General features: G+C 42.0%; 1 protein-coding gene across 6 annotated transcripts in view; it reads left to right on the forward strand.

Moving 5' to 3' along the window:
* The window catches only part of LRGUK (leucine rich repeats and guanylate kinase domain containing), an 80,736-nt gene that overhangs the window by 51,769 nt on the left and 14,020 nt on the right, over positions 1–14,947 (forward strand). For 5 of the 6 annotated variants that reach the window (XM_073328867.2, XM_073328868.2, XM_073328870.2 and 2 more), the window contains exons 14-17: positions 802–1,003; positions 2,241–2,354; positions 6,285–6,442; positions 12,665–12,753. In XM_073328867.2, coding sequence (XP_073184968.2) covers positions 802–1,003; positions 2,241–2,354; positions 6,285–6,442; positions 12,665–12,753 — 563 coding nt within the window. The remainder of the gene's footprint in view (positions 1–801; positions 1,004–2,240; positions 2,355–6,284; positions 6,443–12,664; positions 12,754–14,947) is intronic. The other variant, XM_073328869.2, reaches the window with a different exon arrangement.

Here is a 14,947-nt window from a genome sequence, read left to right on the forward strand (position 1 = left end):
CATATGGTACCCAGAGCAGACAGCTGCAGTTTTGTCTGGCCCTCACATATTAGCCTTCCTCCCCTCACCATTATATAGCCACATATGCAGAATTTGGACTCAAACAGAGAAGCCAGTTGATCTGTGCCAAGTGCTTTAGGATCCTGTATAAATGTCACATACTGTATTTTTTATTTCTTTATGCTATTCAGGTATGTTTAGTGCGGATGTAGACTTCCCCCTTTCTCAGAATATCATGGTTTGGTACAAGAGATGCCGTCAAAAATTCAAAAGCAGTTCGCTTACCATCATAAACTACTGTGGTTTAATAAACCCTCATTCTCCAAAAGTTATCAGGCTGCTCAGCATCAGTTAGAAACACATTCTGATTGAGAAGAAGATTCTGATGTGGTTCATTGTAAAAATGAAAGGGCCAAATTCAGTGGTGGTGAAAGTGACATGTGGGGTATAAATTGGTCAGAAAATGGTTGTAAGAAATACAGTAGTATGACTTCTGACATGCAAAATAAGGGGGGGACAAAGGATAGGGCCTAACAGGAAAAACAGTTACTAGGCAGGTATATGAAAGCAAGGTGCTTTAAATCACCAATGAACTGTAGGGTTCCTGGGAGTTGTACTCACTCACTCCAAGATGAATTCGATGCCAGATTTTGAAGACCATAGACTTAAATAACTTACCAACATTGCTAAATATGATGGTTTGTAATAAGTAAGGGGTCATCATGAACACAGCATGTCAGTAAGTAGTCACTGAGTTTCAGGAATAAAACATTATTGGGTGCTTTCTGTCTAATCTTAAAGGGTGTGCAAAGTTTGAAAAATACCTACTTTGAACCTCGATATATCCTGTTAGTACCAATGAACAAAGAAAAATATGAGGGACATCTGCGGAGGAAGGGGCTGTTTAGCAGGCCAGAGATTGAAACTGCAGTCTCCAGAGTGGACATGTATATCAAAATAAATCAGGATTTTCCAGGATACTTTGATGCAGTAATTAACACAGGTGAGTTAACCTCTTTTGTACCAAGAATCTGATTACCCAGGGTGATGGCAACGGATGCCCCCAAACTGCCATGCAGATAAAGTCATCTCTGAAACAAAAACTAGGGAAGGCAAATTGATGCTCAGAGTAGCTGGTTTGAGTCTGCCAGAAATGGAACCCAGCTAGTTCTTATCCAGAGGACATAAAGAACTGCAGATTTGTATCTTTGTCACCTCAAGATTGAATTACTGCATTATGTGCTAGCTACATCTTAAATCCATCAAGAAATTGAACCTGGTGTAGAATCAGCTGCACATTTGTTATGCAGTGTCTTTCATGAGGCTGTTCCACTGAAGTTCCGTGATCTGCCCTAAGTTCCAGATCCTCAAAGGTATTCAGATCCTTTGAGGATCTGGACCTAATTGTCTGTTGGTTTTTGAATGGAGTTCAGTGTGTTGTTTTTGTCCTGTTAATCCCTAAATGGCCTGAGGTCTGGCTGCCTTTTACCCTGTGCCATACTGCCACTGTTGAGGTCCGCAGGGGCATAAAGAGAGGAACTGCTGCAAGGGCCTTCTCTGTGAGGACCCTTCTACTTTGAAACTTGATCACCTCCTTTGGGTAAAATAATTGAATCTGTTGATCTTTCTCAGATGTTTTCTCCCTGTTGTTTAGGGAGTGAGAGAAAATCATGAGGGGAGGGTAGCAAGTAGTGGGACAGGGGATTTTTCCTAGATATTTTTTTTGACTGGCCATTGCTGCGGTGGATTTGGGTCTAGGGTTTAGATGAAATAGCTGGCCTTGTGAATTATTATAATCATATTTTTAACTATTGTTAAGGACACCTGAAGCCAGGGATAGGCAGCCTTACATTTTTAGTGTAAAACAGAAGAAATAAAAGGCAATAAATAAAATTAAATTGAGAAGAACATTTAGGCTGACTTATAGGAGTTTAGAATGTAGCTGAATTTAGGAAATGCTTCTTCACAGTAGTAGGCTGTGGATTATTCTCCCAAGGGAAGTTCCTCAAGTGATGAGGTTTCACCTCATCACTTGAGGAACATTTACAGCTAGACTGGGAATACATTTACCAGAGAATGTATTGTGGAGAAGAAGCCCAAACTGGTAGGGAGATATGCTGGGTGAGCTAACAGGACATTTTCATCTCTGACTTCTGTTATAATTTCGTGCTGGTGCATGGCTGTTCTTTTGTCATACATCCTTTCCCTCCCTCCTTGAAATGTGCAACTGTTTCCTGTAGATGATTATGATGAGGCATACACCCAGCTGAGTCTCCTCATAAAGGAATATCTAGGTATGGTACAGCCTTCAGATTTGGACAGCAGTCGCGTCTTGGACGACAAAATAGTCACAGGTACTGTACATGACTTTCCAACTGTGCCAGTCAGGAACTAACACCAACTTTATTAGGAGAATGTTACTAATTACTTGTCAATTAGAAACCTTTGTGCCCTATCTGTGAGAGAGGTGGCCTCCATGATTACTGGCCTGTGAAAACTCCCCAGGCCTCCCACTGAGTAATGTGCCTCTCTGACTGCCCCTCTCCGAGGAACCGAGTCTGTGATGCTGCTCCTTCCAGTTACTTATAGTTACTTTATATGGCAACTGACTTGGGAGAACAATGTTGGGAAAAGCGCATTGTGTGACCCTAATGTTATATGGAGGCAGGTTATTCCCTAGCGGATAGATATCCACTCATCAGGGAAGGTTTTTAAGGGAGATTCACAACACAAAACATGTCTCCTTGGCTGCCATCTTTGTGCCTATCAGACTAATGAGAAAAAAGAATTGGAGCTCTGAGGCTGAACACTTACATTCCCCCTGGCCTGGTGAACAGGGATATGAATGGGGTCTCTCCAAATCAGGATCCCTCTTGCCATTGGCCAATAACCCCCATCTCCTTTTAACAATAATTCCTGATTGCCGAGTTAGCCTGGGTGATTGACACCTGGGTTAACCTAGCCTGGGTACAGCCACACGGCACAGCCACATCTGAGTTACTTTGTCCTCAGTGGTGCTGCACACTTCTATGTGTGTCGCTAGGGCTTTGGGGGCATATCCCATGATTCTTTGTGCTGCAATAAACTAAGCCTCTTTAGGAGTCTTTCCCAGTGAATTGTGGGAGAACTTGTCTATCGTTTTCGACACACGGGGGAATGGTGGGAAGGCACCGCAGGACTATCAGCACTCGAGTGATATAGCCCGCATTCTCACTGCAAAGTGGGTGGCGTACCAGCCTCAGTGAAAGTGGAACCCAGGCTCTCACCCATACCCCCAGCTGGGCCAGCTAGCTCAGGTATAAAGCACCACTAAATTCAGATGTGTGGACAGCAGGAGACTTAAGGGAGACACCTGGGCTAACTCTGTGGTGAAGACATGCTTAATGGTGAGACGTGCTTCTCCCTAATGACAAGTAAATTATTTAAGAAATCCATCCTTATTCTGGCCCTAGATTCCATTCTGTCTCCTCTATTTGGGCTATACACTCCTGTAGTTAATGGAGCCCTCAGTGGGAACGAGGGAGGGGAGACAGAGAGTTTCTTGACAGGGAGTTGTGTAATAAGGGAGACAAGAAACTTGTTTATGATAGCTCTTTTCTCCAAGAGCTTCCACAGTTCATAGGTTACTTTAAATCCAGTGCTGAAGGAGGGTGACACTTTTCCTAAACAGGGGAAGAGCCAATAGTCGTGACTTTCTGCATGGCTTGCAAGGCTGCAGATAAGAGAATCTGAAGAAAGCGTAAGACTGGCACCAAAGTGTTCATGACAGATAGTGTAAAATTCATCACTTTTTCAGGTCAAGTGGTTTCATATCCTGAAAGAATTAATAAATGTTGATTACTCTGTGGGAAATGAAAAGCCTCAACATGGATTGTAACATATAGATACTACCATGACAGGTAGCTTTCTAAAGAAACCAGTAAATTTAATCTAAATCTGGACTATCTTAATTTTCACTTCTAGAAGTGCCAGTGTTTGTCTGAGGTTAGGGAAGGCTTGTGGGGCTGACTGGATTTTGGAAAAGCAGGTTACCATGTATGCTGTATCTTGTTCTTGCAATCTTGCTGTTAGTTATTTTCTGCTAAAACACTAGGGCAGGTGTTCTCAAACTTCATTGCACCATGACCCCCTTCTGACAACAAAAATTACTCCATGACCCCAGGAAGGGGAACAGAAGCCTGGGCCTGTCTGAGCCCCACTGCCCCAGATGGTGGGGGTTCAGCCCCAGGCAGGGGGCCTGTAACCTGAGCTCCACTGCTGAGGGCTGAAGTGCTCGGGTTTAGGCTTTGACCCTGTGTGGTGGGGGTTGGGCTTCAGCACTGGGCCCCAGCAAGTCTAAGCCAGCCCTGGTGACCCTATTAAAATGGGGTCCCAACCCACAGTTTGAGAACCACTTCACTAGGAACTAGAACTTTCTGGCACAGGAGGGAGCGCAATGTGGAAGGATTACGGACAGAAGAGAATCTTATCTAATTATAATATGTTCTGTCTAAAGCACCTGACATTCCTTTAACAAAATCTTAATATTCTTTCACATTTTGGAATTGTCAATTTGTACTTTGTTGCTAGCCACAGAAATTCCATTAATAGTACTGGGTTTTGGTAATTTTGCTCTCCATAAAGTAACTTTTAAATTGACTATGCATCGTTAAATACACTTAGAGCTTCATTTATAGGAGTTTAAATAAATTTAAATATCTTAGTTCTGGAGAGAGTATCTCTTCTTATGGACTGTGTGAAATAATTCATTTTAAAGAATTTGCCTCAAGGTTGACTTTATTTTGGACATTTTTAGTAAGAGAGTAGAAGGGAGAAGATTGGTTCTCTGATATTATGATAGGTTGTTAATTTTTTTTTTTAATGAGCTGCCATTTGAGATCTTTTGTTCATGTACAGAATAAAGACACTGGGAGAAATCAATAAGCTCTTCTTTTGAAACACTTTTTATAGAAGAAATTACCGTACTCATATGATGATAATGCTTTGCACGTACGTAGCAGCTTTCATCCAAGATGTCGGTGCTTTATAACTATTAGGTAAGCCTCACAACACTCTGGATAGGAATACATACTTCACAACATTTCACAGATGGGACATTGGTGCTGTAGCTGATTATCAGTGGTGCTGAGCACTCAGAATTCCCATTGAAGTTGGTGGGAGTGGTGGGTGCTCAGCATGTCTGTAAATCAGGCTCAGTTAATCATTTGCAGCACCTGGAATAGAACTCAGGAGCCATAACTCCCTTGTTTTAATTACTAGAAATTCCAGCATATGCATATCAGCAACTTGAGCTGGCTAGGCTGAGAGACATTTGGGGAAAGTTGGCATTTATTTATTACATAATTACAAAACCAAACATACACAAAATATGAATATGTGTGTGTAAGATTGTATGTATTTGATTGTCTCCCTCTCCTCCACCCTTCATTTATTACTCTTCTCTTTAGATTGTAGGTACTTTGAGAGAACTACTTTTGTACAGCACCTACTACAATGGAGCCTTTCTCCTGACTGGGTTTTCCAAACACTGCCATAATATAAATATTCGTAAGGGTTTTCTTTAAATTTTAAATTGATATTTAGGGGTAATTTGTTAGCTAAACTGAAGCCCAGCCTCCTTATTTGTGGCTGTAGTTTTGCACCTTCAAATTTTGCTTGAAAAAAGTGAGTTAGTTATATCTCCAGCTATCTGGTTTAGTTGCATTTCTGACTACCTGTAAATCAGGTAGAGGTGCAAGTACTTACATTTGCGCCCAGAGGTGAATTGTATGCACAAAAATTCAGGTGCAAATGATTCTGACAAAAGGAAGGGCAAGTGATTCAAATTCCCTGGCTGTGAGGTAGGTCAAACATAGTCTTTAAACAGCTTAACAGTGGTAACAATGTTTAATAGCTAGCACCTCAGGCAAATAAAATTAAGCAAAGCAACATGCTGTACACCATCAGTGTCCCTCAGTGGTTTCTGTTTTGAGTATTTTTGGGAGCCTACACTTCCCTAGGTATTTTGAGGATGAATTGGTTAATATTTGTAAAGTGTTTTACAAATTACAAAAAGTGCTAAGTATTTTTATTCCATTCCCTGGCATCTATTTCTTAGAACTGAGTGTCTTATTATCTTTTTAACTTTCATTCTTACCACTTACAAACCCAGAACAGTGTGAAAAGGTACCTGGTTATTCTGCAACTGCAGACATGGAGTTTCTTCAACAGGATTTCAACTTCTTGTAAACAGAGTTTAAATTAAGGGTTTTGTTGCAATAATAACTATATCTGTTCCCTACTAGATTCCAGCTCACTGTCTTTTGGAGATCACAAAACTTTAACCAGTGGAGGGACCATTAGAATTGCCCAGTCTTCTGACATCAATGAATTTTCGGACTCTTCAGCCAGAAACTACTCTGTTAGAATCTCAGCCAAACTTGCCGCACAAAAAACACCAGTGGTAAGGGGGAAATGCTCTAATTTTAAACATATAGAATGCTAACCTATGAGTAGGATGTTTATGCTTTGGTCTATCCCTCCAGCCCCCATATCATTTTTACTGCTGTTCTCTGAACTCCTTCCAGTTTGTCAATATTTTCCCAGAGTGGAATGCCCAGAATCAAGCGTACCAAAGGCAGCTGAAAGAAAATGTCATGAGCATCATCATCTGAGGGGGAGATGGGGTAGGGAACTGTGGGCTTAATCTTTTCACACCAGTTTTACACCAGAGTAACTTCATTGATTCTGTTGGAGTTGCTTCTGATTTATGTGGTTTAAGTTGGATGAGGATCAGCTCCTATATACTTCTACAAGAATGCATGGAAACAATCCAAATTCAGGATAAATAATGGATATGCTGCCATGAGATACAAGGAAATTGTCTAACAGGACATCAAGAGCTTTGAACCCGATTCTGCTCCCACTGAAGTCAATGACAAAACTCTCATTCACCTGAGTGGCTGCATGTTTGGCATGGTTGTCACCAGAGATTGAATTCAGACATGTTTCACTGCTGCTTTTTCTTCTTTTTTTGGCCCAGAGACTCAACAGTGTGCTTAAATTTTAAACAACCTTGTGCAATCTAAGCTTCATTTTTTTTATAGGTTGTTCCCTAAAGGCAGACTTTAATTCACTCTCCTTGCAGGCTGTGGTGGAGTTGGTGCTGTCAAGCAGATATTTCTAATGATCCTTTTCAATGACAACGGCAGGGGAAAGAAAAAAACAATGGAAGCTTCAAAATATGTTCCATTCCAGGGCTATGAGGTCATAATGATGAATGATGGTTTGGGCAGGCCTGGCTTGCTAGATAGTTATTGCCACTATCTCTGTATTTATAGCAAGCTATACCTGATTCTGATGTCTAGAGTTTTGATTCTGGATGGAGCAGAGAATCAAAAAAAATCACCGCTATCCAAGACTTAAAAAAAGGCTTTCTTTAGTGGGGAGAAAGGTATGACTGTAAAATGGGCTACCCAGACAGGGAACCCTCCCATCTTTCAGACATCTTAAGCAAAATCCCATGTCTCATGCCATGTAGAGTTAAATAACTGTCATTTCATTTTATGTTTATTTCATCAGAATATATATTAGCTTAAACTGAAGGAGAAGGCTGTGTTTCTCTCACTTCAGCAGCTTTCTGCCGTCATCTGTATCACAGCGATTTATGTCTCTCTCTCTTTATTGCATCTTATATTGACACTTTACATTTTGTCAAGCCAGGGAAATAAGTATTTTATGATGAAGGTGGCTATAATTTAGCCCGGGTTTAAGTTCTTCAGTGGGCTAGAAGGCTTCCTTTATTAGTTTCCATGTTCGTTGCTGGGAATATCTGCCAAGCTATTTACTTGGCCTTCTAAGTGCCCAATATATTTGTTCATGTGTATGATGAGGTTCTGTAGGATCAACTGAAATGTCAGTCAGTAAGTGCTCCAATGTGAAACATGAGTGCAGCTCCAATAATTTTTAATATTAAAGATTGTAAATATGTCTGTTATGAATTTAAAGTAAAATCCTGTTTAATTGTTCCATTTGGAAGAAGAAATGATTCCTTTACTTTTGGCAACAAAAGCATATGGCATGACTGCTACAACTGCATTCCTTGCTTCCTATGTGTAGAATGGCAAAGTGAGAAAGAGCATAAAAAGACTAGCACTGGCAATCCAGGAGCAGGGTAAGAGGAAAGGCTTGCTGACCAGGAAAAGAACCATCATTCTCCATGGCCCTTGCAACTTGTGGGTGCAAAACACATTATACCAATGTTGCACAAGTAGAAATAATTACACGAGTTGCAAGGCAGTACAGAACCAGGCCCTGCAATCCATACAAAAATCAGAAAGAATTGCTTCTTTACAAAGTACATGATTTGTGAAACATCTGTCTGAAATCTGTGTAGGTCTGGACCTAGCTGGAGTAGCAAAAGGGAAGGAAATCACAACAATCTGTGGGTGAATAGGTTCAACAAGGCAATCTGACTCTTTCTTGTGAACCCTTTGCCATCTGGAGAGCCATTCTTGGGATGGGAGTCAGAGTCACCAGATAAATTGTGGTGTGGGGTCTTATTGTACCATTGTGATGCCAAATCAATGTGTGATGATGTCACTATAAAATGACTGTTGTTTTTTTGAGCGTTTTCTTGCCTTACCCACACTGGATTTGTCTGCACTGGGAAATTATATTGTGCTGATGCAGCACATGTTAACTAACACACTGATTCTCCAGTCTGCTAAGGCTACCTTGTGCTAGGTATACAAAGAACCCTGAAAGTGGCCATAGATTTCCAGCAGAGAATTCCCCCTGTGTAGGGGAAATCTCAGCTGGTGTAGAGTTAACACAGGTGGGGTAGCCACCAACCACTCCCCTACCTTTAGAGTGAGAGGACAAGGAAAGCAGCATGTCAGGAGTATGTTGGAGCCAAATTCTACTATACTCCTTCCCAGTGTTTTCCCCAGGAATTGAAATTAAAGGGGGGTGTTTGAATTTAGGGGGGAGGGGGGGAAGGTCAGGGCCGATCAGGGGTGAGACTGTGAGGGTGAAGATGGGCTGTATGGCACCATAGTAAAAACTGAAAAATGTTCCATGACCATTTTATTAGATTTAACTCATGTTTTAAAATCATCACACAAATGGAAGTTGGCTACTCAAGCCTTCTATGAAGCACTACATCTACATCCTTCTTGGTTTCTTGTTATAATTTTGCACAACTCCGTTAATGAACTTCTTGAATGCAATGTGTGTTCATCTTTGGTGGCTTCTCGTGTGTTCAGTACTTCCATTCCTTCAATTGATATGCTCATTAGTTCATTCACATGATCAGGCAGAAGGTGACTTCTTTCAGAACACAAAATTCTATTCAATGATGAAAAAGAACGCTCAGCTGTAGCTGTTGTGACTGGGAGTAACAAGAGATGAATTCCTAGTTCTTTCATCTCAGGAAACATAGCACAAATATCGGGTTGAGCCACTAGTGATGATAAAAAATAAGTTGAAGTCAAATCTTCATTCATCCCTCGTATGGTATTCCACTGTGTGTTCAAATTCTCTATTCTGTCCTGAGCACATGGCAGTCCCATTGCTGGTAGTGCCTCACTCCACTCAACTGTCAGTGTTTTATAGGACAGGGATCTGTAAAAGCTACATAGAGGTTGAATAGAATCTAGAAGTTGCTCTTGTACATTTTTAAGAATCAAGTCTGTGTACCTTTTCAGTTGCCTTTACAAACACTTCTTGTCCTCTTCACTTAAGGATTCAGTATAAATGCCTTCATTAGTCAACTTCTGGACTGAAGTCTTTGCTTCTTCCAGTACTTTTTCAATGGTTAGGTCTCTGATTGATCCAAATGTAGCTTCTATTGCTGGACAAAGATCTACTATGGTTGTAGCAGATGCCTGGATGGCATTGTTTAATGACCCAAGTGGTTTCAACAGTGGACTTACAAGAGAGAGAATGGCAATAGTCTTCTCTGAATGTAGTAGCAAAAGTAATCCACCAGCCTCACTACTTAGATCCATCCCATCTTGGTAGAGACTTTCCAAAGCCAGTAATAACGGCTGGAGTAATTTTAAGACAACAGCCAAGGATCGCTCATGAGAAAGACAGAGGGTGTTCCCAGGTTGGACTAACTTGAACTTCAGTCCCAGTGTATCTTCTGTATTTTCCAAGATATTCAGTCTTTTTGGACGCTTGCTGAAAAAAGAATATAATGAAGACATTAAATTTATAACTTTTTAAATGTCTTTTGAAGAGTCTGCGGCTCGTACTAGCACTAGTTGAAGTAGATGGCCTCTGCAGTGTGTATAGGAGAGATCAGGGTTACACTTTTCTCTGAACAAAGCTTGTACTTCACCATGTCTTCCAGAGAAGTCTGCAGCTCCATCAAATGCACAAGCAGCCATCTGTTTGGGGTCCAATTGACAAGCATTTAACTCTTCTAAGATGTGAGTTGTCACAGATGCAGCCGATGTGCCTTCTATAACTTGAACATCTAGAAATGCATCTACTGGCCTACCACTGACATCCAGATAACATACACAATGACTTAATACTTGATGCCCATTTGCATCGGTGCATTCATCAGCCATGTATGCAAATTTTTTGAATGTGGTGAGAGAGTTCTTCACTTTTTCAACTGTTGAGTCTTTCACTGTTGCACCACGTGCTTCTAGCCAGTCAGTTGAGTTTCTTGCAGAAAGATAGTGAGCATTTGCTGGTCTTGTTCAAAACCAGTGTTCAACTTCAGGATGAACAAGTGACAATGCACTTAACATTGGCCTCCAGTTTGTAGTGTGTGGTATCTCTTGCTTAAATAGAAAGTAGGATGCCACAGCCATGTTTGTTCGCATGAACTGTGTTGTGTCTCCAGCATTCTTAACAGCCTCATGAGCACTCACCGGTGTTGTCCTTGGTCAGTGGAGACTCAGATTTCAGAGCTGCTTTCACATGAGTTCACCTCCCAGGTGGGGGGCAAGAAGGCACCTTGCTCGTTCCTCCAGCTGCTCACTGTTAGCTCTGGCCACTGTTGTTTGTTGTGCCCCCGTTCACTCCATCACTCTGTTGCCAGTAGCCCTGTGCCATCACTTCTGCTGCCACCTGCCACTGTGACCTCTGCGCGTTGGTCTCTTGAGGTTCCACACAGCTCTCAGTGATTTCAGCTGAGCTCTCAGTGGGGGAACCTCGCTGCTAGGGCAGGCTGGGCCGTCTCTGCCACAGAAACACTGCCCCACAGCAGGTCTGAGCACTTAGACCTGATTATCAGTAATTTTAGCTGTAGTGGTCACTTAACAAAACAAAAGACTACCTATGGAGCCTAATCAGCTCTGTCTTTAAACAGTGGAGAGGGGCAGGTCAAATAGTACTTGTGACTCAGGCAGACCATCAAGCAAAACACCCGTCCCCACCCTCTCTCTTGATGCCCTCAATCAGCACAGGCTGAGTACAGTTCTACTGCCCTTTACTCATACAATAAGAATAACAACATTTCATTCCTGCCCCCACCCCCATTCAAGTGATTTGTAACCGAACCCCAGCCAAAATCTATCATTGGGGCAGCACAGCTCTGTTTGCTGGATACCTAGGTAGATTAGGTTTGAATGTAAATACAATCTGGTCCTGCAGCCTTTCCCCCCAGCCCCCAGCTCATCACTAGCTGTCAGGGAGAGCTCATTCAGACTTTGCTTACAAATCATCATTTGAAATTATTAGGTTGGCCAACATCACCGAAATGAATGCACTGACACTGTCATAAAAAACAACAGTTGTATAAGGAAGCTAGTCTATGTTCATACTTTTCAAATCTATTCTACCTTTTCAGATACACATATTTTATCGTGCACATTATGTGCTTTAAAGTGTGTATTAATATTTCAATTTCAATTCAAATTTCCAAACAATCACTAAATTGGCAACACAGCATGTAACTATTCACAAAACTAGGGGGGTGTTGGGGAAATTCATGGGGGGTGTAGGGAAATCCCTGCTCCATCCTTTGCTGGTGAAAGGAACCTTATGCAAGCAGCGTAAATTAAAGTAGGATTATTCTTGTTTTAATTTATACTGGGACTGTGAATCAACCAGCTCCCTGCAGTCACCCCTTTCTGCTACATCCTAGCATAGCTCAGATGTAGTGAAGAATCAGGGCTTCAGTGTAAACCAGGACCGCCATGTTTAAAATCAGGCGTGACTTTAAAGACAAAAGTCCTGTCTACACTGAGTGCTGAGTGATATTTAACACCGTGTTAGTTAACGTGTTATAACACAATGTAATTTCCCAGTATAGCTAAACCTATACACTCAAGAGCCTTAGGCTATGTCTACACTACCACTTTTGTCAGCAAAACTGGTGTTGCTCAGGGGTGTGAAAAAACACCCCCCCCCCCGAGTAACATGAGTTTCACTGGCATAAGTGGTAGTGTGCACAGCACTATGCCGGTGGGAGAGCTTCTCCTGCTGACATAATTACCGCTGCTCATTGGAAGTGGTTTAACTATGTCAATGGGAGTGCTCTCCCCCATTGGCATGGAGCGGCTACACGAGAGATCTTGTAGCGGAACAGCTAGGCCGCTGTAAGGTCTGTAGTGTAAACACAGCCTTAGCCAGAGACAGGAATGTCGTGGCCATTTGTTACCTTTCTGAAGGCCTGTATGTACTTGTAAGTTATTGTAATAAGTTGATCATATTTCTTGCTCAGGAAAAAGCATCTCTGCAGAGACGGCAACGTGCAGCACGTCAGGCGCTGTTGGGGAAGGCTCCTAGTGCATATGCCCAACTTTTTCAAAGGTAACGCGGGCATTTGTATTAGTCACGTCCTTTTCAGCCGAATGGAAAATGTCCATCGTGAACTCCTTCCCCATTGTGTCTGCAAGATGAATGATCAGAAGCTCTTAAAGATCACAAGTCCCATGGGTGACTCTTCTTAAAGCCTTTAAGTCGAATCCTACAGTTAAGCCCTATACATGGAGATAGTTTAAGACCATTTTGGCTCTCAAGTCAGAGGGTGGACTAACAGTGTGAGGCCAACCTGCAGTATATCTGGGACTGTGAATTTATAACACACACAATGACAAGGCTGCCTAGCTCGCAGCAGGGAGCAGTTGGGAGGGTGCAAGAAGCTGGGGCATCTGGATTCCACTTCTGGTGGGCGAGAAGCCCCGAGCTACTTCCGCTGGCTCCCTGCAAGGGGCAGCCCTCCAGGAGCCTACTGGGCAGGGTTCCCAGTAGGGAGCTGCCAACGAAGTTGAGAGACCGGGCTCTCAGCTCCCCACACTGTCCATCTTAGGTCGGTGGATGTTCATCACCTGTGTATATTAGGTCGACTTACATTTCTAGCATAGACATACCCTTAGTCCACTGCTATTTGCTGCCTTTATTTCACTGTGCCTTGCTCATATTTTGGATTCTTTGTTTGGAGAGAAAATAAGACTTTGTTTTGGCAGAGCTGTCAGATAGGTGAAAGAAACTCCTATCACCCTCATTTGGTATTTGCAATTACCAGCCCTGAAGGGACATCTGTGCTCAGTGAAAACAAATTGGATGCAAGAGTAGACAACAGTCCGTTCCATATGGTGATGCAAGAAGTGAAGTCAGGAAATGCCATAAATATGAACGTTTGAGACTCAGAGTTGGACAATGAATCCTGAAATCATAGATATTAGATAGAAAAGAGAACTACAGGGTCATTTAGTCTCTTATGTCAAGTAGTATGTTTACTAGTGCAATATCCAGTCTAGTTTTAAATGTACCTTGAGATTGGCTTTTCACCTTAGAAGGCTCTTCCACAGTTTAATACATCTCCCTATCAGAAAGATTATCATGATATCTACCCTAAATTATCACTATCCAGTTTCGTCCCATTACTCCTAGTTATACGCCTTGTACCACTCAATATAACCCCTCTTCGTTTTTTTATGCATTTCAGAAAATTAGACTGTTACCATGTCTCAACTCTCTATTAGTCAACAATTAGCCAAACTACATATAGTTACATCTTTCCTCATAAGTCTGTTCCTCTGGCCCCCTGGTAAATTTTGGTGTTGTGTTCTAAATTCCCTCCAATCTGTTAACATCTGGTAATTAGGTGCCAGAATTGATCACAATATTCCAGCTGCAACAACGGGTAGCAAAGAAGGCAAAATTACCTCCTGTCTCTGGGACATGATATCTCATTGCCACTGCATATGCAGCTCAAAATTGCATTGGCCTTTTGTGGTCATTTTGTGTGACAGACCCAAGTCTCAGTAGCAGCCATGTCAGTCTGTATCCGCAAAAAGAAAAGGAGGACTTGTGGCACCTTAGAGACTAACAAATTTATTTGAGCATAAGCTTTCGTGAGCTACAGCTCACTTCATCGGATGCATGTAGTGGAAAATACAGTGGGGAGATTTATATACACACAGAACATGAAACAAGAGGTGTTATCAGACACGCTGTAACTAGAGTGATCAGGTAAGGTGAGCTGTTACCAGCAGGAGAGCCGGGGAGGGGGGGAAAAACCTTTTGTAGTGATAATCAAGGTGGGCCATTTCCAGCAGTTGACAAGAATGTCTGAGGAACAGTGGGGGGAGGGGAGGAGAAAAAACATGGGGAAATAGTTTTACTTTGTGTAATGACCCATCCATTCCCAGTCTTTATTCAAGCCTAAATTAATTGTACCCAGTTTGCAAATTAATTCCAATTCAGCAGTCTCTCGTTGGAGTCTGTTTTTGAAGTTGTTTTGTTGAAGAATTTCCACTTTTAGGTCTGTAATCGAGTGACCAAAGAGATTGAAGTGTTCTCCGACTGGTTTTTGAACGTTATAATTCTTGACATCTGATTTGTGTCCATTTATTCTTTTACGTAGAGACTGTCCAGTTTGGCCAATGTACATGGCAGAGGGGCATTGCTGGCACATGATGGCATATATCACATTGGTAGATGTGCAGGTGAACGAGCCTCTGATAGTGTGGCCTATGTGATTAGGCCCTATTTTGGTGTC

The sequence above is a fragment of the Lepidochelys kempii genome, chromosome 1 (assembly GCF_965140285.1).
Source record: "Lepidochelys kempii isolate rLepKem1 chromosome 1, rLepKem1.hap1, whole genome shotgun sequence".
In the NCBI taxonomy this organism is placed as follows: domain Eukaryota; kingdom Metazoa; phylum Chordata; order Testudines; family Cheloniidae; genus Lepidochelys; species Lepidochelys kempii.